The 22,583-nt window shown below is 41.1% G+C and overlaps 2 protein-coding genes across 2 annotated transcripts; one reads left to right on the plus strand and one right to left on the minus strand.

The window, feature by feature from the left end:
• Nucleotides 1–299: 299 nt before the first annotated feature.
• Nucleotides 300–5,544, plus strand: CTHRC1 (collagen triple helix repeat containing 1). Its single transcript, XM_040546639.1, has 4 exons — nt 300–510; nt 2,974–3,195; nt 4,044–4,260; nt 5,109–5,544. Exons 1-4 carry the CDS (start codon nt 388–390, stop codon nt 5,249–5,251), a joined length of 705 nt encoding a protein of 234 aa, XP_040402573.1. The 5' UTR covers nt 300–387; the 3' UTR covers nt 5,252–5,544.
• Nucleotides 5,545–8,701: 3,157 nt separating this feature from the next.
• SLC25A32 (solute carrier family 25 member 32) lies at nt 8,702–22,583 on the minus strand. Its single transcript, XM_040546637.1, has 7 exons — nt 22,400–22,583; nt 19,369–19,519; nt 18,223–18,308; nt 16,958–17,118; nt 10,826–10,939; nt 10,087–10,232; nt 8,702–8,856 (listed from the first exon to the last, which is right to left on the minus strand). Exons 1-7 carry the CDS (start codon nt 22,581–22,583, stop codon nt 8,721–8,723), a joined length of 978 nt encoding a protein of 325 aa, XP_040402571.1. The 3' UTR covers nt 8,702–8,720.

Here is a 22,583-nt window from a genome sequence, read left to right on the forward strand (position 1 = left end):
AGCGTATAGCCCATATACCGGTACGACCAAGAAAAGAGGCGTTATTTTAAACAAAAACCAAAACTTTTATTGTGTCAAATCGACAAGGCTCAGCCGGGCGAGGCGAGGCGGGTGGATAAAAGCCTTCAGGTCTCGGTGCCCGGCAGGGTTCGGTGCCACCACCCCACCCTCCCTCTGCAGCCCCCGGGTGTCCGGAGCGGGGCCGGGCCCGGCCGCAGCCCCCCGCGGGGCCCGAGGGGGCGGGAGCCCCCCGGCCCCTTGCCAATGGCTGCCGGGGGCCGGCGCTGCCTTGGCCGCTCCCGCTCGGTTCCCGGCCTCCCCGGGGAGGGAGCTGGAGCTGGGAGCCGTGAAAGGCTCCATTTATCCCCTCGCTGCCGCCCTCTCGCCATGCTCCGCGCCCCGCTGCTGCTCCTGGCGCTGCTGCTGGGCTCGGGCCCCCCGCCCGGCGGCTCCGAGCCCCCCCGGGGCAAGCAGAAGGCGCCGCGGCAACGGGAGGTGGTGGCCGACACGGTGAGAGGGCGGCGGGGCAAAATGGCGGGGCCGGGGGCCTCAGGGGCCTCGGGCGGCGGGGGGATGGCGAGGGGCAGGGGGGGCGCTGAGGTAAGGAGAGCGGCCGGTCCGGGGAGGGGGAGCCTTTCTGGGGGCTTTCTGTGGAGGATGAGGGTGGAGGCACCGGGTGGGCACCGGGAGGAGAGGCTGAGGCTAAGGGGAGGCTGCCCCGCAGGAATAAAGGGTGCGCTGTGAGCCGGGGGGGGCCCTCCGCACGCTGCTGGGAAAGGGGCGAAATCTGTGGAGCCGTGTAATGTCAGCAGTAAGTGCTGCTTGGTCGCCGAGAGGAGAGGCTACTGAATGAGTGGTGAGCGACAGAAGCAGAAAGAAAGCGAAGAACTGCCCTTTAACAGCCACTGGGTCACCGGGAAAAGTGTGTCTGGACGCGTCCTCGTTCCGCTTTTCCGCGGAGCCTTTGGCACTTGCGTGCCTCTGCAATTCCACTGCAACCAGAAACCCGAATGTGTGCGCCGGGACTATCCCATCTCGGGGATAGAAAGAAAGGAGAGAGAATTTCCAGTCCCTGGAACGTGAAAAGCAGATGTGAAGCGATTTCCGTGAGCCGCTGGGCTGCCATTCGCCTCCTGGAGAAAACCCACAACCTGGACGTTTCTTCCACGACCTCCGCCGAGACCCCCAGGGTGATGTGCCAAAACACCACTGGGAGCAAAGCTGCTTCCCTTGCACACTGTCACCCCTTCGTTTTCCCTGTGGCCATTGGATTGCGTGAAGAATAAGGAATGTGCACACGTGGAGGAGCTCGGGGTTTGTGTCTGAGCACCGTTAGGGACGCTCATTCAGGGCATTTCTCTTGCTTCGAGCTTTCGGGCACGGCAGACGGAGCAGTGCAGTGCGGGTGGGAGCTTCAGCGCCAGCTCCACACTGAGCGCCTCGGGAGCAGGATGAAGGCAGGAGCGAGATGGGAGCTGCTGCTTCTGCGGGCGTTTTCGTTTTAAAAGATTCTTTATGCACGTCCGGCTCAGGAAGGCATGAGCAATACTCAATTTGGCAAGCGCAGGCGGATCTAGTTGGACTGGAGACCAAAGCCGAGGCAATAATTCCTTTCGCTCACATCATTTTTTTTTTTTCCTCAAGATGCTCTCGCTGGGAAGATTGACGGCTCCATCCCGGCCTTTGAGCCGGGCCTGCCCCCTCGTGGCCGGCTGGCACGGCTCGGCTCGACACGGGAGAACGGCAGCAAGAGCAGAAAGCCCAGGCTGTACCGAGCGGGAATGGCTTTGCCTAATTCTCGTGATCTTTAGGCTGACACGTACTTCGCCAAGCGGCCGTCCAGCCGTCTGCCTTTTTGTAAAATGCCACCTTCGTGATTCAGACATCCCGCTGCTCCAGCACTGCATTCTGTGGTGATGGCAGCAAGGAAATCCCAGTGCCTGTATCCATGGAATGGCTGCAGCCAAGCCTGCAATGACCAGCACGATCATACGTGCATAATCCGTGTGTTTCACCAAAGCACGTTAAAAAAAAAAAAATCCGTAAACCCCAGAAGAAGAAAGCTCCCCAAGAGACAAAGGAGAAGGGATGGGGAGCATGAGGTTCCTGGGGGGCCGACAGCTTGCAGGAGGTGCACAGTGACACGACCTGCTCCTTCTCTAGGGGGCTAAAAGGGGCTGAACAGACATCAGTACAAGATGGGGCAGAGCTGACCAGAGAGCTGTCTGTGAAGGTTTGGGATGGGGTTGGCAGATGGGGAAGTGTGCTGGCAGCCACTGCTGTGGGGAGGGCCTGGGTGCCTCCAGATGCACAGCTCCTCGGGGAAAAAAGGGTGCCCCGTGCTGCACAAACCACCTGCCCAAGCAGGGCGAAGCCAAATCTTAAAAGGTACGAAGGCAACGTGTGCTAGCGTGCAGCCTGGGACGGCAGCATTTGACCTTTCCAATACCATAACATTGGGGAGATACAAGCATGCCACCATTTTGTGCATGCACTTCCACTGCTGTGCATAGGAAGCCTGGGCTTGGGTTATGGCAGCGTGCAGCTGCCCAAGCCCCCGCCAGCACCAATGTGCTTCTTGCTGCATACAGCACGGAATGGAGCAATGCATAGCAGGGCTCTTACAACTCAACTGATTTTTTTCCTTTCTGCATTTGAATGTTTTCAACCTTCTGATGTTTTTCTATCAGGGTTTTTAATCCTTTGACTGGGACGATTTCTATTTTTAAGTTTGATTATCATTTCATAAAATAATTGGAGTCTTAATTTACAGCAAATTCTGCTGGCATTGCTTATCTTTTACATTTTATTCTTCCTGCTTTTTACTCTCCTGGAACCGTTTTCTTGATGATCCAGAAATAACCCATTAGCTTGTGTCACAACAAGGTATTTCGTATTTTCGTTGTTGTTTGATTAACTTGGTTATCCTCAGAGTTAATGGATGGTGTTGCCAAGCTCTGCTCTGTTTTTCAGTACAATGGCATGTGCTTACAAGGCCCCAGTGGTGTTCCTGGACGGGATGGAAACCCAGGAACCAACGGGATCCCTGGGACGCCGGGAATCCCAGGACGGGACGGGCTAAAGGGGGAAAAGGGAGAGTGCATGCGAGAGAGCGTCGAGGAGTCCTGGACACCCAACTTCAAGCAGTGTTCGTGGAGTGCACTTAATTACGGCATAGATCTTGGGAAAATAGCAGTAAGTTAACATTACCTAGGACGCTGCACTTTGCCAACTCAGGCAGTACCACAGCAGTTTCAAAGTCTGACATTATGAGCAGGGTAGCACAAATAGTACACATGTCCTGTTGGAGCCTTTTTTGACACATAAGGGTAAACTTCTCAGAGGTTATTTCAGATCCATCTCAACTGTGTTTATCAGCTCTGTGCCCGGTTGTTAATTTCCATAATAACGTTTCAGAACGATGGAGCTGGTGTAAGTAGTTTTTAGCTATTACTCCAAAGAGGATCAATGTTGTTCAGGAGCAGATCTAAGCGTTGTCCAGATTAACCCAAATGTTCTGTCCACCGCTGCAGCCCCTGAGTACAAAACCTTCAAAAACAATGGTGCAAGGGTAGAAGAGGGGAGGAAATCCCACCTCCCAATTCCTACCTCCCAATATGAGCTATGAAGCAGTGCCCAGATTGGTTGGACTGATTGAACTCCTACTGTTGTGGCTGGAGTGAGAACCAATTTATCCAGAAGTTCTGGTATCAGAGGCAGAAATTGCACTGTCCACGTATACAAGGACTTGAGTGCAGCTTTTGGACAGCTCATATCCCCTTACATAAAGCCCAGAAGGTTACTAGGTTACCAACTTAACAGCAGGTATTATCTAAATAAAATTAAGAATTTCCATAATTCCTCTTCTCCATTATCAGCTATGAGGTGCTGTTTCTGATTTGCATCTTTGCATCATACACTATTGGCCATTTTTTTTTCTAAAGGGAAGGGAATAAAACTATTGGCCAAAACATTCTGAAAGCCATTCTAGGGAGTAGGTTCAAAATCAGAGTTTGCTACCAAAACTTTTTTGTCCCTCTTAGGAATGTACGTTTACAAAGATGCGCTCCAACAGCGCGCTCCGAGTTCTCTTCAGCGGATCACTTCGGCTAAAATGCAAAAATGCCTGTTGTCAGCGCTGGTACTTCACTTTCAATGGAGCGGAATGTGCTGGGCCACTTCCTATCGAAGCCATAATATATTTAGATCAAGGAAGTCCAGAACTGAATTCTACTATTAACATACACCGAACTTCTTCAGGTATGTATGCCAAGGCTGCACGAACAGCAGTGGATTACAGGCCAGTAGCAAATTTAGTTAATAAATGCATTTTAGGAAGGGAGGGCCTAGTGTGAAGTTGATACTTTCTGCTGGTTGATACTTACACTCTGAGAAGTATTTATAAAACCAAGAGTTGCGTTAATTTATCAGGTCTACAGCTATGAATACTTTCCACCATTGCATCAGAGGTTTAAGCTGTATTTTGCTGTCAGCTTAGAGCAGAGCTAAAGTATCGTGAAGCCAGCAGCCCAGCTCTTTGCAAGGGGCTTTTTCTTCCCTGTAGTATTTCATGACTGCATGAAATCTCACATCTATGGCTATGATAGGTTTTCTTCATCCAGGGGTAGAACACACTTGTTTTCATTAACCCACCTCCAATTAGTAGTGCTAGGGGAAAAAATAAGTGATAAAAGGGAACTTTTGCAGTGCTGATCCAGGTACAGCTGTGGGCCTGCCCCACTGACTCTGGTCACTGCAAAAATGGCGGCTGGATGGGATTGAAGCCATATGCCAGCTGCAAGTTTGTAAATCTGGACATTTAAAGTAGCAGCTACACCTCCCGTTCGGCTATCCTGAGGGTTGCTTTCCCCCAGCTTCATGTACTGTAACAGACATCAGTGAGAAGCATGGCTGAAGGTAGCACACAGCTCTGAAACCTGCATTGCCAAGTAACACCCAGGTTTTATTTCTAAAAATGCTATTTAGATTTAACTAAATAGCATGAACTTGCAATGAACTGCTGTTCTTAAGTACTTGTGTCCACTGCCAGTTCCAAAATACGGTGTGTTTGTGTCTGCTGAGGTAACGTGGTTTTTGTCTTTAACCAGTGGAAGGTCTGTGTGAGGGGATCAACGCCGGCTTGGTGGACATTGCCATCTGGGTTGGGACTTGCGCCGATTATCCAAGGGGAGATGCTTCTACTGGATGGAATTCAGTCTCCCGTATCATCATTGAAGAATTGCCAAAATAACCCTACCTTTTTGTAATCTCTATTTTGTACAATTTTCTATACAAATTACAGAGTTGGATGCAAGTTTTTGACTAAAAGGCACCAAACTCTTTCTTTTGTAGTGTTTGTCTACCTTTTTTTTTTTGCACATTGCAGAGTTTTTTTTATAATAATCATTTTAGAAAATAAATATAAAAAACCTTCATTAACTTTTATAATTCCTTTTTTGATATATGAAAATATACCAACACCATTTTAGGAGTTAACTGTAATTTTTTGTATCAAATAAATAAGACCTTTTACAAAAAAAAAAATCCAGGCTATTTTATTAGTCAGCAAACTGTTCAAGGTATTTGACATGGTATTATAATACACAATTCTTTTCTTTTAGAACACTTCTAAGTTCCAGCTTTGGCTTTAGTCTTTGAAACGCATACCCAACACCTACTCCTATGAATGTGAATGTAGAATTGGATGCTCTGCTAAGTCTTGTATCTCTCAACAAACTTCTTGTGACTTAACTGTCACCTAGATGATGATTGGTGTTAAGTATGTTCTGAAAAAATAAGTACAAAGAAAATAAACTTTCCTTCCTTCTGTCCTCTGCTTGAGACTAGGTTTCAGTGCAAACATTTAGTATTGATCTCCACTGTCATCATGCAAAACCTGAGTAATTTTACAGTTACAAAACTTAGGTTTTATTTCTCCAATTAATAATTCTGAATTTAGCCTGTCAGATAGATACAATCACTTTGGTGCTAAAGCTAGATATGTTGTTTGGAAGATACACAAATAAAGCAGGCTGAAAAGCCTTGGCTTTCCAAAGACTGTACTGCCAAACTGAAAGAATGATGTTGCAGATATTTGAATGCAGCCTCCAGACTGGTCAAGAAGTAATGAGGAGTGACAACATTGAGCATGGCACATCTTCTACCTAGTGCAGCGTTAACAGAAGCGTTTTAGAGTACTCTCTTCCAAATGCTACAAATGATGTACTCAAGTCTTAAAAAAAAAAAAAAAGTACAGATTCTAAGGGTAAATAATATCCACGTTTACATTGCAAAATCAATTTCACATTAACGAAATAAAAAAGAAAAAGCATGTATAACATGCAGAAATACACCCTGTCCAGAAACTAAAAGGAAAAACATTACATCTGAGATATTTATTTTAGCCTTTTAATACAAAACCCTGTTTTTTCTTCTGAGCTGGTTATAAGATTTTCCCAAGGCATGTCTCAAATTGATAGCTCATCCGCAGCTTTGTTAAAATGCTAGAGGAACACAACTGCAGCTAGCAGAGCATTCAGGTTCTCCCTGTTGCAAGCTTACATGCGATACTGCTGCAAGCCAGCAAATAGCACAGCTGGCATTTATGTCTCTGAAGAACTGCCACTGTTTTTATTGGCTGGCAAGAGGGGTTTTAGGGCATATGAACACAAACTAGTTACTGTGAGCTAAACTATGGCGTGAATTTAGAGGATGTCAGTTAACATACAGTCACTGATTGTGTACACACTTGGAGACTGTCTTTACATTTATCCTGGATCCCACGTACCCCGCTCTGAGTCTGCAACATGCTAATCCAGGGCAGTCAGTGCACAACTTTTTTTATTTTCGTATGGTTTATTCCTATGTCTTCACAATGCATTTTGAATCCTGAATACTAGAAAACACAAACCCAAATAAAAAACTTCCAATGAAAGGCAAAAGATGGTAGTAGCTGATAGGGCTCTATGCAGTAATTTGCATGGTAAACTTCCAGTAAATTTGATCTCCAGTTAAGTGTACATGGAAGCCTTTATAATTAAACAAACAAACAAAACAAATAACAGATATAATGGTCACATGCCCTTTCAAGTGAGATAGCTTGATGTATTATCAACTGTAACAGTAGAAAGGATGGGATTAGGGAGGAAAAAGGAGTAAATTATTTAAAAAGCTAAGCATACACGAAGTGTGATGTGGCAATAGTATCAACAGAAAGAAGCAACAGGACTACAGAATTGAGATTCAAAATACTAAGCAGTTTCTGTAGTTTTCCAAATTTAGAAGTTAAACCAATTCCCTAATTTCTGCTTCTGGTTAGTCTTGTGTTAAGCAGGAAACCTCTAAGAGATTATTCAAGCGTTTTGCTGAATAGTATTCTCTATTCTTTATGAAATTGATTATTTATCCCCACCTGTTGAATAACTTTTTCTAACTTATTTATTCCTCAGTTAAGTGCTACTTTCTAGGTATTTATTCATACATTCATAATAACAGCAGATGGCAGATGCTATGCTCAGTAATGTACTTCCTCAATGAAGAACTAAAAAAGAAAAAACAACACCTAAGTTTCCAAAAAGTACATATCCATGACAGCAATTATTGCCATAAAAATAAGCACTGTTATTCAAATTTACTGAGATGTACTGTAATTTTGCTTACTATTGTGTTAGCAACTGGTATATTCTTAGTCATTTCCTGAGACTAAATCAGAAGACATTAATGATTTTTAAGAAAGTCCTGTGCACAGTATTTTTAGACTACCTATGGATTTTTTTCAAAGAATATTATTCAAAATGAGTAGTCATATTTGTTGTTAAAGTTGCTTGAAAACTGTATCACTATGGGATTACTAGAAAAAAACATATATATATATTTTTAAAGTAAGCCTACTTTCAAATATTCATTTACTTAGTAATATTTGGTCAGATGCAACAGTGACAGAGACGGAACATCTTGGTCAGAGTGGGGAGGGAAGAGAGAGAAAACGAATGAAGTAAGTTGCCAGCGATGCACACAACGGACTTTGGTTTGGTATTAAAACAAGCCAACAACCACACCGCAAGTCTGTCTTGGTATGACTCAAGAACTGGATTTCAATTGGCAATTACTCAAAACCAGGAATGGACAGCTGACTGTTTTACAAAACATTTGAGTTTCCAAACTGCACCCCACTGAGACAGCATTTTTGTGTTGGATGAGTGATGGAATGTGGAGCACTCCATAATCTAAAACCTGACAGATAACAGAGATGGATTCAGAAGACACTGCTGTAAACAAATACATACATATTTTCTCCATAAGACTCAGATAAAGATTTAAGGAAGTTCTGATGGATTCCAGAGTTGCTTTTATATGAAGTCTTCTGTAGTACAATCTGACCAACTGTTATTTTGCGACTTGTCAGAACAAATTAGTCCATTATTCCAGGCAGGCCAGGATGAATTGAATTGTTGCACAGCTGCCTTCACCCAGTCACAATGCTACTTCACAGTTGCAGACATCTGTTTCAAGCAGACACTGCTGATTCAGAGGAGAGAGAAACGTAGCAAGGCAGGAACTCTCAGCAGAGGAGATGTGGGCAGGGTTTTAATATCTCCAGGTTCTTTCCTCAAAATATTAGATCAATTCAGTGTCAAAACAGACTGCTGAAATAAATCTCTCCCAGATCATAAATATAAAAAAATAAAGGATAGATTCCTTCTGAACACAAGCTTATACCTTTAATTATTTTCTTTTCTAAAACCAAGTAAAAAACCAGACACATTTTCATAAACTACAAAAGTAATGCAGCAAGCAGGAGTCACTCTGATCACATTGGGGATAATTCCTTTGTAAAATCCATGAATTCCTTCTTTCCTTTAAAGACACAGAAAAACATTTAATTAGTATATTTTAATAGAAATCAGACATAAATCAAAGCCTGTTATTTTTCTCTCACTCTCTCACTGACAGAAATGTACTTCAGATTAGGAATAACAAGTTCAGAATAATTTCTTACTAAAGTGTTTACAGAGTCAAAGCGTATCAAATCTTAACCCTTCACTTTCCCTTCTGTTAGAAAGTTTTGAAGACTTCTAATTTCAGCTTCCTATTTTCTAGTTTCATATGGACCTAGGACACCCAGAGTGATGAGTAGTCAAAGCAGATCCTGGAAAGTGCTTGCGTGTGGTTTATACCACTCTTCTGAGTGCTCTAGGTCGCATTTGTGTTTCATGAGTACTGTGGTGGGCTCAAAATGTCTGCGTACATTCATGCTTTGTAAGAACTAATAAGCCTTCCTGTAAACTGCAGCACTGAAGGACACTGAGATATCAGAGTTATTTTCTCTTAGAATTGGCTTCAGTTGAAATGGCTGCAGTGTCTCTGAGCCACAAGGTGGTTCTGGAACAACACAGCCTCACTCAAGCAGCACCTCTTAATACCCCAGGAGTTAGATGACCCCATTCACATCCCTCTAGCAGTACGCTGCAACCTAGAAATACTGTCCAAAGTAAGATTAACATCGGTTGCACGCTGCAAAGGTGACTAGTCCTAGTAACTACGGAGTGCTGTGTTAAAACTCTACCATGTCTTATAGAGCTGAGGGAAGAGGGTTTGTGAGAAGATATGCATAGGTGTGAGGTAATAACAGCTCTCTAATGATCCTCCAGGAAGGCAGGCCGCAGGGTACTGCAGGGACATCAGTATGATCAGCCCTGGCTAGCTCACTTCTTCCTGCTATGAATTTCGATCAGCCACAACTCCCACCAGCCCAACTCTTTTGTCATACATGATGACCTAAAGCAGTTCAAATGAGACTTGTTAAAGAGTCCCCAAAGAACCAACTCAATGGTGTGTTTTTAAACCTTGCTAGTCTCTAAGCAAAATTTGTGGGGAAGAGAATAAGGAGGCAGAATAAACAACAGAAGTGTGCAGGCTAGCACTGACCCTCTCCTCTCTCTTTCTTTGTCCGTAGATTACAGCTATTAGTGGCAGAGCCCACAAAATGGCTTCATACAGATAACCAGTCAGCATGGAAGCAAGTAAACACGGTGAATCAATAAGACTCACTTTCCACGACACGAGCTTTTAATGCTGCATGCCTACCTCCATGTCCTGCGGATCACATCAAACACACCAGAATATGTATTATGCTGATCTTGAAGACGAGCTCGTACAACTTGATAGGGATAAGTTGCTGACACAGCAAATATTTTGGATACAGCTGCCATCGTTATGTATTCTGCAGTGTTCTAAAAGAAAAAAAAAAAAAACAGGCTTGCCTTAACTATGGTTTAAAATAGCCAATTTCCCAAAATCTTGTTTGATTTTAAAATTTTAAACTAAACAACAGATTTTTTTCCCTTTCCAATAAACTCATTTCAAAAATTGGCAATGTTACAGAGCATACAGAGTGCCTTAGGTAATTCATTGTAAAATGCTTGTTGTGCTCTCTCATTCTTATCAAATGAAACTCTTCTAGAACTCTTTCAGGTGTTCCAAAAGTAACAATAGCTTTGCCCAATTTGCACCTGACTAGTTTTATAGGTAGGTGTTTAGGAAAACTTCCTATGATTCCACATAGAAAGACAATTTTCAAAAAACATTCCTCCCCCAAAATTCTTAAACCACTTGCCAAAATAACCTGATTTCCCTACAGAAAAACAGCAGCAACCAGTTGCTTGTTCCTAAAGTGAAAAATCATATTTCCTTATATATTTTATATTTCAACTAATGCATCAATACAATACATTGTAGACTTGGCCGTTCTATGACCTAGATGAATGGAATAAATCTCCATTTGTTCACATGCCAATGAATGTATTTTTGTTCTCAATAATCTTACCAATTTTGTATCTGATACTCTGTTTCTATACTTGTTGTATCTCAATTTCAAATCTTCATACGCCATGAATTGAAGTGCTCCATGTGAAGTTCCAAACAGACCAGGCACAAATCCCTAAAAAAGGGAATAAACCAAGGTTGAAAAGCAATCCACAAGAACCATACAGCTTGACAGAGTTCAGTTTATACACATAATATATCCACCATTCCTTTAAAAATTGTGACTGCACAGCTCTTGCTGTGTAGTGTGTTTCAAAACCCACACGTTGTTGGTATTCTTCGGGGTGGGCATTCAAAGTGTAATGCATGTTACTTTCCTTGAGATGACGTACAGGCTAAGACACCTAATGAGGAAGAAAAGTAAAGCAAGTGGCCTAGGGACGCCGCCTAACAGAGCACAAGGACAGATCTCAAAAAGCTGGTAATGTAGATCAGGATTATAAAAATATGATCAAGCTGATTTGCAAATCAAACTGCCAGGGACTGGAGGTAAGCTGTTTAATACCCACCTGAGACCAGTAAGGCAATTACATAAGCTGGGGTCTCAGTGAGGAAGGCTACTAGAAGTAGAGGTAAAAAAAACTCTTGTGATCAAGTCCTGGAGATAGATTAGATACGTAGATGTGTTTATATATATTTATATACACATAAATGTTTATATATATGAATCTATAATATATTTACACACTTGCACAGTAGAAAGCTGAAGTGCACAGATGGAAAGGTAACTCATACAAGGTCTTATGGATGATTTACATTAAAAAAATAAGCCTATAATTCAGATCATCGGTTTGAGTGCATTCCTCACCCTGCTCAGAGCATATCCCAAAGCAACCCAGCAGAACAAACTGCAAGAACAAAGCCATGAAGCAGTCTGTGAAATGCTGACAGCTGTAAGGGGCAGTAAGGGACAGTAGGAACTTAACGTGGAAATTTACAAAAACTTTCTTTCAGAAAAGTTGAAGTGAAGGAGGAAAACAGGTATTTTCTGAAGCGTCTCTAGAAGAAAGAGAAGGCAGGAGTAGCTCAGTTGAAAATGAACTGACAGCTGCATGGGTTCTGAGAAGTTCTAATTCTCTTGTTAGAGAGTTGGTCACTTACACTGGAAAAATACAAATAAGTGGGGAATAATCATCCTGGCTGCAAATGACTTATAGGAGCCAAAAGCTTGCTGAAAACTGTTGCAAAGGGAAAATTATAACAGAGCAAATGATCAAAACGTGACTAAAAAGGACTCGAGGAACCAAAACTTCTCAAAAAACTGTGGTATTGAACAGTTTTATCTTCTCTTCCATGACCAATTCAGGAAAGACAGAGGAATATAAAAGATGTGTCCAGACACAAAACCGTATTAGACTAAACTAGAAGCCCAAAATGTTGAATACAGATAGATCAATAAACTACTAAGAACCTGAAGCAGGAGAAGAGAAGGAAACCTGGTAAGAGTCAACTGAAATGTCTACTGTGTAACAGGACAAAAAGATAAATTAATTCACAAACTCCTAACTTTCAGGAAAAAAAAAAACAGCAGGCATAAAAATCACACTGAGCCTCTATCACTCAGAGATTAACTCTCTGGAAGCTACAGATTTCTTAAATTCAATTTAATATAGTCATGCAGACAGTGATTTTTAGGACCTCTCTGTAATAAATGAGTATTAATTTCTTCTCACAGTAAAAAACAATGGTCATAAATTAATCATCAGTGACAACGAACTGATCAAATGAATTAGGGACTAGCTAAAGTCCCAGTTCACAACCACCAACCTAGAAAAAATAGTTCCCTAAATATGGACAAGTGGAATTAAAAAAATGCCTCCATTTTGTCAACTGTGAGCATAATTACAGAATTTTGTGGCGTTTGATGCTACAACAGATGGGAAAGGACAACTTAGGTTTTCAGAAATCCTCGATCAGAAAGAAAATTAGGTAGTAATATAAAAAAGTAACAGGAGGAACAGACAAAAAAGTATTACTGAAAGTATCAAAGAAAAAGTTATCTGGGTCAGCAGAACCAGAAACAGCATGAAATGCTATAGTGATAGCAGGGAAAATCTTCACTAACATATGCCCATTACTAGACAGTTAAAAAGTTATGAGACAGAGGAAACAATTGCTTTGTACTAGGAAAGAATTACAATGATGTATTTATATCATAGGAGAATGAGGTAATATTTTCCCCACTAATGAGAGAAGAATGTTAAACATTTAAGAGTGCTAAACTGTTAAATTTAAGCCAGCAGATTGGATAACTTGTACCCAAGAGTCCTAAAGTATCTACTGATGAGATTTGGTAAATGAATACCAGAACACTGCAAGTCTTGTGATGGGGAAAACTTCCAAACACTGAAGGACTTTTAATGTTCAGCCAGTATTAAAAGATGCAATAAGGAAAAGTGAGACAACTATCTGCCAATCAACCTCAGCATAATAAGAGCTGACACAGGGTTCTATTAATCATAAAAAAGGAGGATTTCAAGTCCACGTGTTCTTAGGGAAAAGTGTTTCAAAGCAAAACTGATTTCTTCTCAGTAATGAAATATCTGCCTGACGAAGTTTTGGAAAGATATTCTTACTCAATTTTCTTATTCTTGCAATTTCACACAAATAACTTTCTTGCCATAAAACCTGATAAAATTTGACATTTGTTTTTCATCTACAATATGACTGTAAGGATATTTTTAAAAAAATCACTTCTTTATAGAAATTGTGTTAGTTTTTATATTCAAAGCCTATCTTCAGAAGACTTTTTCTGTAAGAGATGAACAGGAACAATCTTTGCTCAATGAAGAATTCAATGCCTGAATTCTGTTTTGGAAGATTAGAATAATGGACAAAATTAAATATGTAATTAGAAACATAAATGGTAAAGTATTTAATTCTGACCAATAAACAATGTGGAAAAAATCATACTTTAAAGTTCTCTTAGAACAGCTACACACACAGAAGATCCAGGGTAGGAGAAAAGCATCCAGTTGGTTAGAATTTCAAATGTCTCCACCAAGATGAAAAGAAACCTAGGCAAACGTGTACAGAGGAAAGCCTATGCTTCTTAGTAAAGCAGGTAACGAGGTTCATTTGGTGACGAGGTACTCACAACACTGCCTGAAGTGTCTGAGAGAGCTCATGCCAGAACAGCCTCTGGTATGTTTTGAGAGAATGTAGCAGATTCCCCTTGCAATCTGCGTAGCACCATCTTCATTTGGGATCTCAGCATGCCAATGCCAGCAGTACCGGAATGCCCTGCTCTGACAACTCATGCAGAAAGACACTGGAAGAATGCCACTATGCATCTCAATTCCTTCAAGGCAAAGACTGATGACATCTTTTATGTGAAAGTTACTTCTTCCCTCTCTCTCTGTCTAGAGCCTGGGGCTACACTTAAAGTCAAGATGATCCAATCCCAGTTGATTTTGCAATATGGAAAAACAAAGAAATAGAAAGTCACTTAGCTTATAAACTTCACATTCGCAAGGAGGAAAAGAGCACAAGCAAAAACCATAGCAAATAAAGAGAGCTAAATGTCTTAAGACATTAATGGACTGGAAAAAATACTTTATCCTCAGATTACAGAAACTTGCCTACCAAAGGTGAAACTGTTGAATGGAAGTGTCCAGGGTGATTGTAAAATATATTTTCACTTGGTAATGAGCATGTAACACTACTAGGATTTTTTGCTGTTGTTAGTATACTGCATTATTATTCTCAGTCTTGATGACTCTACATTTTTTAAAATCTTCTTAAACTTTCCACATTTCCCATTTATATTACTGCTGTCCATTAAGCATTGCTCTAATTGCTGCCTCTACATCATCACTGAAAGAGAATGAAACTGAAAATACAAAGAATCACACAAGCCAAGAAGAATGTTAGTTACATTCTTGATTGACATTTTTTTTAGTCAGCCACTCTACACTAGACAGCTAACAATTTCTCAAGAGCTCAGAGATACTGTATGTTTTTCCTGAAGTGCAAACTCCTACAGTCAAGATTATTTTAAAATGTTTGGTCTCTCCTGCCTTAGACTTGGAGAGAAACATATAGCACTTAACATGGTGATGGTTGCATGACATTCAACTTCATTAGGCAAAATCATTTTCAGAGCTCAGATCTCCAACAGATCTACTGGGCATCTTCAAACTGCATAACCCCAAAGTGGTGGGTTTATTTTTCAGCTTGGAGTGCAACAGAGCAGCTCCGAGTCCGGTCATCTGGGGGACTGAAATCAAAGGACAAAGCCTATGGATGGAGGGTAGGGAAGATCACTGACTAGATGATTACTGGGATGACAGGAGAAAAAAAGGCTCCTACTCCTCTTTTTAAATCCAGGCCAAGTTCAAGCAGCATAAATTATCAGGGAAGCCAACTTCAGATGAACTACAGTTTAACAAACTAACAATACCTAACAGACAGCTTTGATCCCTACTAGAAAGGCTGGTGCATCCTAACATTACTAGACTTTTGCCACCAATGACTAAAAAGAATTGCTCAGAACATCAACAGCATCTTGTGCAACACAGAGCAAGATACGGAATTGCTTGGAGAACACCACCATTCTTTGGAAAGCTAATCTCAAATGCATCAGAAGGAAACAACTTCCAGATTTTATTTCCAACTTGCAGTGGCATTTTCCTTATCTGCTCTAAGGAACTCTTTCTGAAATTAAGGCTAAGAGGAGAAAGACATTCATCTGCATTACAGCTCCTGCAACACAGGGTGATTGATGAAACTTCAACCCTTGAGTTTTAAACCAAGCAAGAAGGAGGAAAAAAAGTGAACTCCCTCCCAAAAGCAGAAAATGGAAGAAGGCTACAGTATGGACAAGTCAAAAAGCCACCTGAAGATGTACCTTCTTCCCTAGTACAGAAAAGATTGAGAGAATCCTGATGTTAAACAGAAGTCGATCAGTGTGAATGGTTACATAGATCAATCAGGACCTATCTAGGTTACCTTCTTTTCAGAACAGCTAATTAAGCAGGTAATTTGCCCCTTCAAAGGAACTACCTGGTTTAACTACCCACTTGCAGATTAATGTTACAAAAAAGGGTCTAGTGCTAAAAGTAACACATACTACATGCATGAAAAATCTGAAAAGTAACTCAATAGAAAGAAATTCTAAGAGAGGAAATAAATTAAAACTTATCTACGTGAAAAAGAGCAGACATCCAGGCAGGCAAATCAGAAATCCTGACAATTTCAACTTAGGAATGAGTGTTTTGTTCCTGGTGTCAGAATTTGGTATTCATCAGCATGTGGCATACTAGTCTTTAGCATAAAGGACTGTATTTTTCACTGCTCGTAAACAAAGTTAATGTTCAATAAACAAAATTAATGTTCAATAATCAGGACAATTCCTAAGAGATAGTGTTTTTGTTCTATAGCATTAGTTGCAAGAAAAGAGCCAGACTGGACTAAAATAGGTTTCTTCACACCTTCCAGGCACTGATGAATGCATCTTGATGTCATGGCCTGAAGGAAGGAGGAGGCAAAAAGTCCAAATCCAGTTGCCATCTGTTTCCCTAAATTAAATGGAACAAGAACCCCACACATATGCAGACCATTTTTAGAAGTCTGTAAATTTTATGCATCTAGAGATGACAGATTACAGACCAGAATAACTAGGGGGCAAATGAGTACTGGTGAAACCGTCCATTGTAGAAAAAAAATTAGCAAATACTTTAGTCATATGTTACGTCGCACAAGATGTCAGAAAGACAGGGATAAGAGATGAAATGGAAAAAGTCACTAGCAGCAATATAGATTACACTATTGCTGCTCTCTTATCCAAATCCTAGTTTGGGGGAGACTCAAAAAATTAAAGAATAGCTTGTAGTTTACTCTCATTTCAGTATTTTCAGAAGACAGCTTAGACATAAAGCTTACACTTCAGTGATTTCCTACATTTCAATATTGTAATTCCTTTTCTGAAGTTTAAGCCTGTTTGCTTGATCTTTGCTTTGACCCACAGAATACAAATAAGCTAATACAAAAAAAAAAAAAGACACGCAAGTTGGGCTTTTTTTTTTTTTTTTTTTTTTTTTTTTTTTTTTTTTTTGTAGACAAGCATTTGAAGCCTCACAATGCTATTGAGGGGTGCCAGCCAACCCTGGAGTTTTTTCTTAAATGTTGTTACCTTGTACAAGCCACGTATGCCCTCTGTCTTGTATATCTTTATAAGAGCATCAGACATTCCTCTGTATTGCCGCTTTGATGGATCAACACCAGCATCATATTGTAATACAAGTCGCGTCTTCGTTACCCATATCGGATTCGTAATGCAGAGAGTCATGGCTCCTGAGAACAGATGGAGGTTAGACTGATTGTTAAGCCCACGCCAAAGCTGGTCCCAGTTTGTTCAGTTCAGTGTAACACACGCTTCTACAATGACAAAACTACTTATTCTACAAGAGTACTCGTATTACTTGAAAGAGGCAAAGTTTAGGCACACCACTGTTCTCTCTTTCTGCCTTTAAAGCTCAAAACTAAGTCCAACATACTCCTGCTGGGGCTGTGTCTATAGAGCATCCAGCTTTATGCACATTCACAGCACATCCCCTTTTTTCCCTCACCGTTCCACACTCAGTAGTGCAACCTGTAGTAGACAGAACATAAGTATTTTCATAATGTACTCTTAATTACCTTAGTTAGTTTCCAAGCATACAATTATTCAAAATTCAGTGGACATCTCAGTCATGGGAAACTGACTTAAAATATTGACAGGTTAACACAAGCAACCTGTTGTAGCTTTAATGCAGTTGTAAAGCGACATTACTATATTTTGCATCAAATGATATGCATTGTATTTCAACAGTAAACGAATGCTACAACATCCTAATAAAATCTTCTCAACTACCTAGATTAAATAGTACACAGAAGCACGTTCAAGAAAGTAAGTCAGAAACAATGTATTAAAAGTCATGATGGTTAAAGTTGTACTTTGATTTTGGATCTATAGTTTCAAAGAAAACCTGGACCTTAGATAATGATTTTCAAAGACCTATGACCAATTCATTTATTTTATTAACTTCAACAGGCCTACGCTCTTTTCCAGGTCTAAGAATTTAAAGTTTAATGAGTTAACAAGCTAGTAACAGCTGATTTATATAGCTATATTTTGGGACTCAATATAGTACTAAATCAGAAAGCACTTATACATAAGGAAAACAAGGTCAGAAGGGATTTTACCAACTGCCACTACTGAGCAAAACTGAAAGGACCAGTTAATTATCCATTTATCTCAGACATCATTAATTTATTTACAGACAATAAGTGATTGCATTTGGACTCAAACACTTACACTTGCCACCTGTAAGAAAGAACACCATTGACACACAAAGGCAAAGAGCAGCATATGGACAGGCTAGCAGAAAACATTAATCTTCTTTGTATTTAACTCACCAGCTTCTGCAGCTGACACTAGGTGTTCAGTTGCGCTGAGACTCTCCAGCTTCCCTTCCTTCTTGTAAGCTTTGATAGCATTATAACTGGAAAATGTATAATATATTTCGGTAAAGGTAAAAACAAATCTGTCTCACTTTAAAAAAAAAAAACACAAACAAACCCACTACCCCATTCTCATTTACCATGAGGCAGAACAATAGCTGGTACATAACCTTTGAAAAGATTTCTAAGCAAACTATCATTGTTTGCTTGATTAATTGATTTCTGAACAGTTAACTCTTTCAAGTCAACTGTGGTAACACATTTAAATTGATCAGGGACTACTATCAGTATCAACAGGACTACATCCTGAAACAGCTCTCTCTCTCAAGAATAAATTTCTAAAAGAAACCCACCAGACAGCCTACTTTTTATTAAAACTAATAGAAGTTTTCACTGAGCTTTCATCTCTTGATCCAGTTTCCATTGTTTGTGGTTTTAAAAGTGTCACTAGGAGCTGAACAGTCAATAGGAGCTCACAACGAAGCTTGAGGATTGAAGTCCAACGAAAACAGTCTAGACAACTGGCAAGTGAGCTTTGCATAGGAATACCAAATAACCATTCTCAAAAATGTTTCAATTAATAGGGACAGCAGTAAATCAGGTCAGTTACACAGCTAATACAGTAGAAAACACTCAATACTAAAAAATAGTCTTTATAAGTAAAGGACATCAACAAAAACAATGAAATAACTGTTATCAGAACTATTAAAAAGCAGTTAAATATTTAGCTTTAGTAGGAAACTTTATCATGTCCTTCACTTCTTAACATGCCAGTTTAGGTTCTTATTTTCCGTGAGGCTTTAAGCACAGTTTATTTGCACTTTTAGAGGACTCTTCACAAGTGATGTCACCATCTCTCAAGATCCTTAGTGTTTTCACAGCATCAAGGGGAATGCACTGTACTTGACAAAGTAACAGGTCTCTGACTCAAATTGCTTACGTTCTGAAACAGCAAACCGTAATGACGGGTAACCGTACTAAAAGAATCGCAAGTTTATAAGCCAGTTAGCACATTTTTTTATATACCCTCACAGGGTAGATGGAGTTTATATCTGAACAGTACATTGCACAGGATCCGACACATTTTACAGTTCTACTTACAAGAAAAAGTAAAGTCCCCAGGAAGCCCCTGCTCCCAGCATGTTGGGAGTTACCCCTTGGTACAAGCCTCGTAGTCCTTCATGCTTCCAGACAGTAGTCATGCAGTGGAGAATACCATTGTATTTTGGCCTCAGCTCCAATCCATCACTCACTGTGAAAAAAAAAAGAAATTGCAGTGAAAAACACTTGCCTGAAGCATGAAATTCAGCTGTGTGAAAGCCACCCCAGCAGTTCACAGCCTCCAAACAAAGCTGCAAGTGAACATAAAAGCCTAACTAATCAGCTGTATTTTAAAAGTATGCACAAGTTGGGGCTTACAACTTCAATAAATCTAGACTTAAAAAACTTTAAAAAAGAAGAAAAAAAAGTTTTAAGCTCTGCAAGAAGAAAGTTTCCATCAATCTCACAAGACTAACTGCACTAATGCACATTTTTGGTGAGCAGCAGCTTTGACCTATGTTGTTTTTTTTTTGCCCTTTCTTTTTAGCGCCCAAAGGATTTCACATCGTATTTCAAGTGATATGTGTGGGCTCTTTGACAACAGGTTTCTACAAAGAGTTTGGTAATGCCCCATATAAGAATTCGTAACTTAAATCTTCTTTTGAATGTTCTATGAAGACCTGAGTATTTTCAGTAAGCCATGTCTTGTTGATTCCAATGTCAGTTTTCACCAGAACTCTCAAAGGTTATCTGCATCATCAATTCTCATGTTCTACTTCTTTTCTCACTGAATCGATTGAAAACACCAAATGTGCACACTTTCACCCAATAACTAAACAGCTGTTTGTCCAAATATTCAGAAAATGTCACTGTCAACAAGGCAAAGAATGCCCAAGTCTTTGTTCGACAGATTTATTTTAGAGCACAGATTTCATACAACGTAAAGCAGTAGCTACCATTGTTCCTGTCATAACAGCAAGACAGTTTGTTGGTTACTGACAACAACCTAAATTATTCTAGGATGCCAGTATAGCAGGCACTTTCATTCTTCATATAGACAGAAGGTTAGACTGAAACTTTATGTATGATTAATCGTGAAGTTTCACAGTCAGCACAGTTTCTGTATCCCCACCAGGACACGATGGCAATCATTAATTTCAGATGTTTTCTGTTCAGTGCCATATTCTTTATTCATTCTTCCTTTGAACTTTGTGTACAGTGCTGTATGTTGTGACAGACTTCAGAACTAAGGATAAAATACTTTTTTCTGAGTATATTGTGACAAGTCCTCGATATCTTAACAATCACTCAAAACTAGAACATAATTAAATGCCTTTTCCTCCTACTGAATGAGCACTGCTAGACCTTACCATTTTATTTTTTTACCATGCTGACATTAAATCAGGTTTATAAGCACATTAAACAAGGTGGAAAATCAGAGACATGAATGCAAGTCTGCCAATGATGCTACCAAAGATCTTTATAGCATTGATTTCTGATCTCAGCTTTTTCTTCCTGGTTGAAGACAAAGTGTAGGGATCATCATTTTCAAACCAAAGAAGCATGTGAAACGATCCCTTTCTCTCTGTACCGTCTGACTGAAAAGCTAGCTGGGGCTAAGGCAGAGTAAGGTTAACACCGGAGTACCAACAAATAACTCAGGTCTTGTTCAAAAACTTCTCAGTGTGGCCTCCAACAATGAAAGGATAGAGCTGTGGACCACTCACACACAGCAGGGTGGTAGAGCTTACATCCTGAACTGACATCCAAACTCAAAGCATATCACCATGTTATTCTCTCCCGTGCCACAAGGTGCAATAGCTGGGTATCACAAACCAACACACGAGCTACGCTGTTAAAATGTGGACTTCAGATCTCAATGACTTGGAACAAACTTTTTTTGGGAAAAAAAAAAAAAAAACACATCAGTCTTAGTGAGTCCAAGCAAAACCTAACAGATGGAAATCTGTAACAAAACTGAAACCATCATATAAAAGCATAAAGTAATTCTGGTTGGAAGGGGCCTCCAGAGGTCTTCTAATACAATCCCCTGCTCAAAACACATCTAATTAGATGAGGCTAATCAGGGACATGCCCAGTCAGTTCTTGAACATTTCCAAAGCTGAAAATATTACAGCCTATGAACAACCTCTTCTAGCATTTGACTACTTTCACGGTTAAAAAAATAAGTTTTTCTTAGTAGCTAACCGGAATTTTCTATGTTCCAGCTTGCGCCTGTTCCCTTTAGCCCTATCACTTCACTCCAAGAAGAACCTGGCTTCACCTTTTCCATGTCTTCCAATGACACAGACTGCAATAACGCCTCCCTTTAGCCTTCTCTTCTGGAGCCTGACCAGCTCGATGATCCTTGTGGGTCCCTTCCAACCCGGGATATTCTATTCTGTGCTCCTGTCTGTCCGCCTGTGCCACGCGCTCAGCACCTTGTCCAGCCTGGTGGCCTCCCCTGGCATCACTCCAGCATGTCAATGTCGTTCCTGTACAGGTGAACCCCAGACTGGACACACTGCTTCAGGTGTCCTACAAGCCTTAGGAGTACTGAATGGAGAGAAGGGATCGCTTCTGTTGGCTACATCCTCCTAATGCAGCCCAGGCTGTGACCGTGCTATGAGACTGCAGAGACTATTTAAATCCAACTTCGCAAAAAGTCTGCTGAAAAACGTAATGCATTAGGTTTTGCAAGACTTTTGTTCAATAGTTCAGAATTTATTTTTGATACCCACATACCTATTTAAGGCATCAACCCCAAAATACAACAAAACCTCTATAAAAGAGAAGATATAAGGGCAAAATGCTTCTTATATTAATAACAAAACCAACAGGAAGATGCTGACCTGTTTCCCTAAGGAAGACCGAAGAAGCCAGGGCTCTCCGCAAACCAACACCCCTATTGTTAACAGCCAGCACAACAACACAACCACTGTTATGTTTTGACTGTTGAAAACCTGCACGAAGGCGAACTTCGAACGCTGGCTGCAGACAGCCCACCCCCCCGCGGCCTCCGCGTGTCCCCCCCGCCGCCAGCAGCCCCCTGCCGCCCCCTGTCTCCCCCCGTCCCCGTCCCCGTCCCCACCTGCGAAGCGGATCTTGACCAGGTCCAGCGGGTGCAGCACCAGCGTGGACACGACGCCGCCGCTCAGCCCGGCCGCCAGGCTCTCCAGCTGCACGTGGCGCAGCAGGGACCGCACGGAGCGCGCCGGCACCCCCGGCGGGCCCCCGGCGGTGGCGGGGCCCTGGGCGCCCGGCGCCGCGCTCAT

The sequence above is a fragment of the Cygnus olor genome, chromosome 2, assembly GCF_009769625.2.
Source record: "Cygnus olor isolate bCygOlo1 chromosome 2, bCygOlo1.pri.v2, whole genome shotgun sequence".
Classification (NCBI taxonomy): Eukaryota; Metazoa; Chordata; class Aves; order Anseriformes; family Anatidae; genus Cygnus; species Cygnus olor.

What these genes read in the sequence shown, in the direction of transcription:
- SLC25A32 (XM_040546637.1), bottom strand. Translation starts at nt 22,583, where the DNA reads ATGAGCGCGGCGCCGGGCGCCCAGGGCCCCGCCACCGCCGGGGGCCCG. An exon ending in GGTCAAGATCCGCTTCGCAG is followed by an intron (nt 19,520 to 22,399) that starts GTGGGGACGGGG and finishes TTTTTTTCACAG; the next exon opens with TGAGTGATGGATTGGAGCTG. An exon ending in TGGGGACTTTACTTTTTCTT is followed by an intron (nt 18,309 to 19,368) that starts GTAAGTAGAACT and finishes TACATTTTCCAG; the next exon opens with TTATAATGCTATCAAAGCTT.
- CTHRC1 (XM_040546639.1), top strand. Translation starts at nt 388, where the DNA reads ATGCTCCGCGCCCCGCTGCTGCTCCTGGCGCTGCTGCTGGGCTCGGGC. An exon ending in GGGAGGTGGTGGCCGACACG is followed by an intron (nt 511 to 2,973) that starts GTGAGAGGGCGG and finishes TCTGTTTTTCAG; the next exon opens with TACAATGGCATGTGCTTACA. An exon ending in TAGATCTTGGGAAAATAGCA is followed by an intron (nt 3,196 to 4,043) that starts GTAAGTTAACAT and finishes TGTCCCTCTTAG; the next exon opens with GAATGTACGTTTACAAAGAT.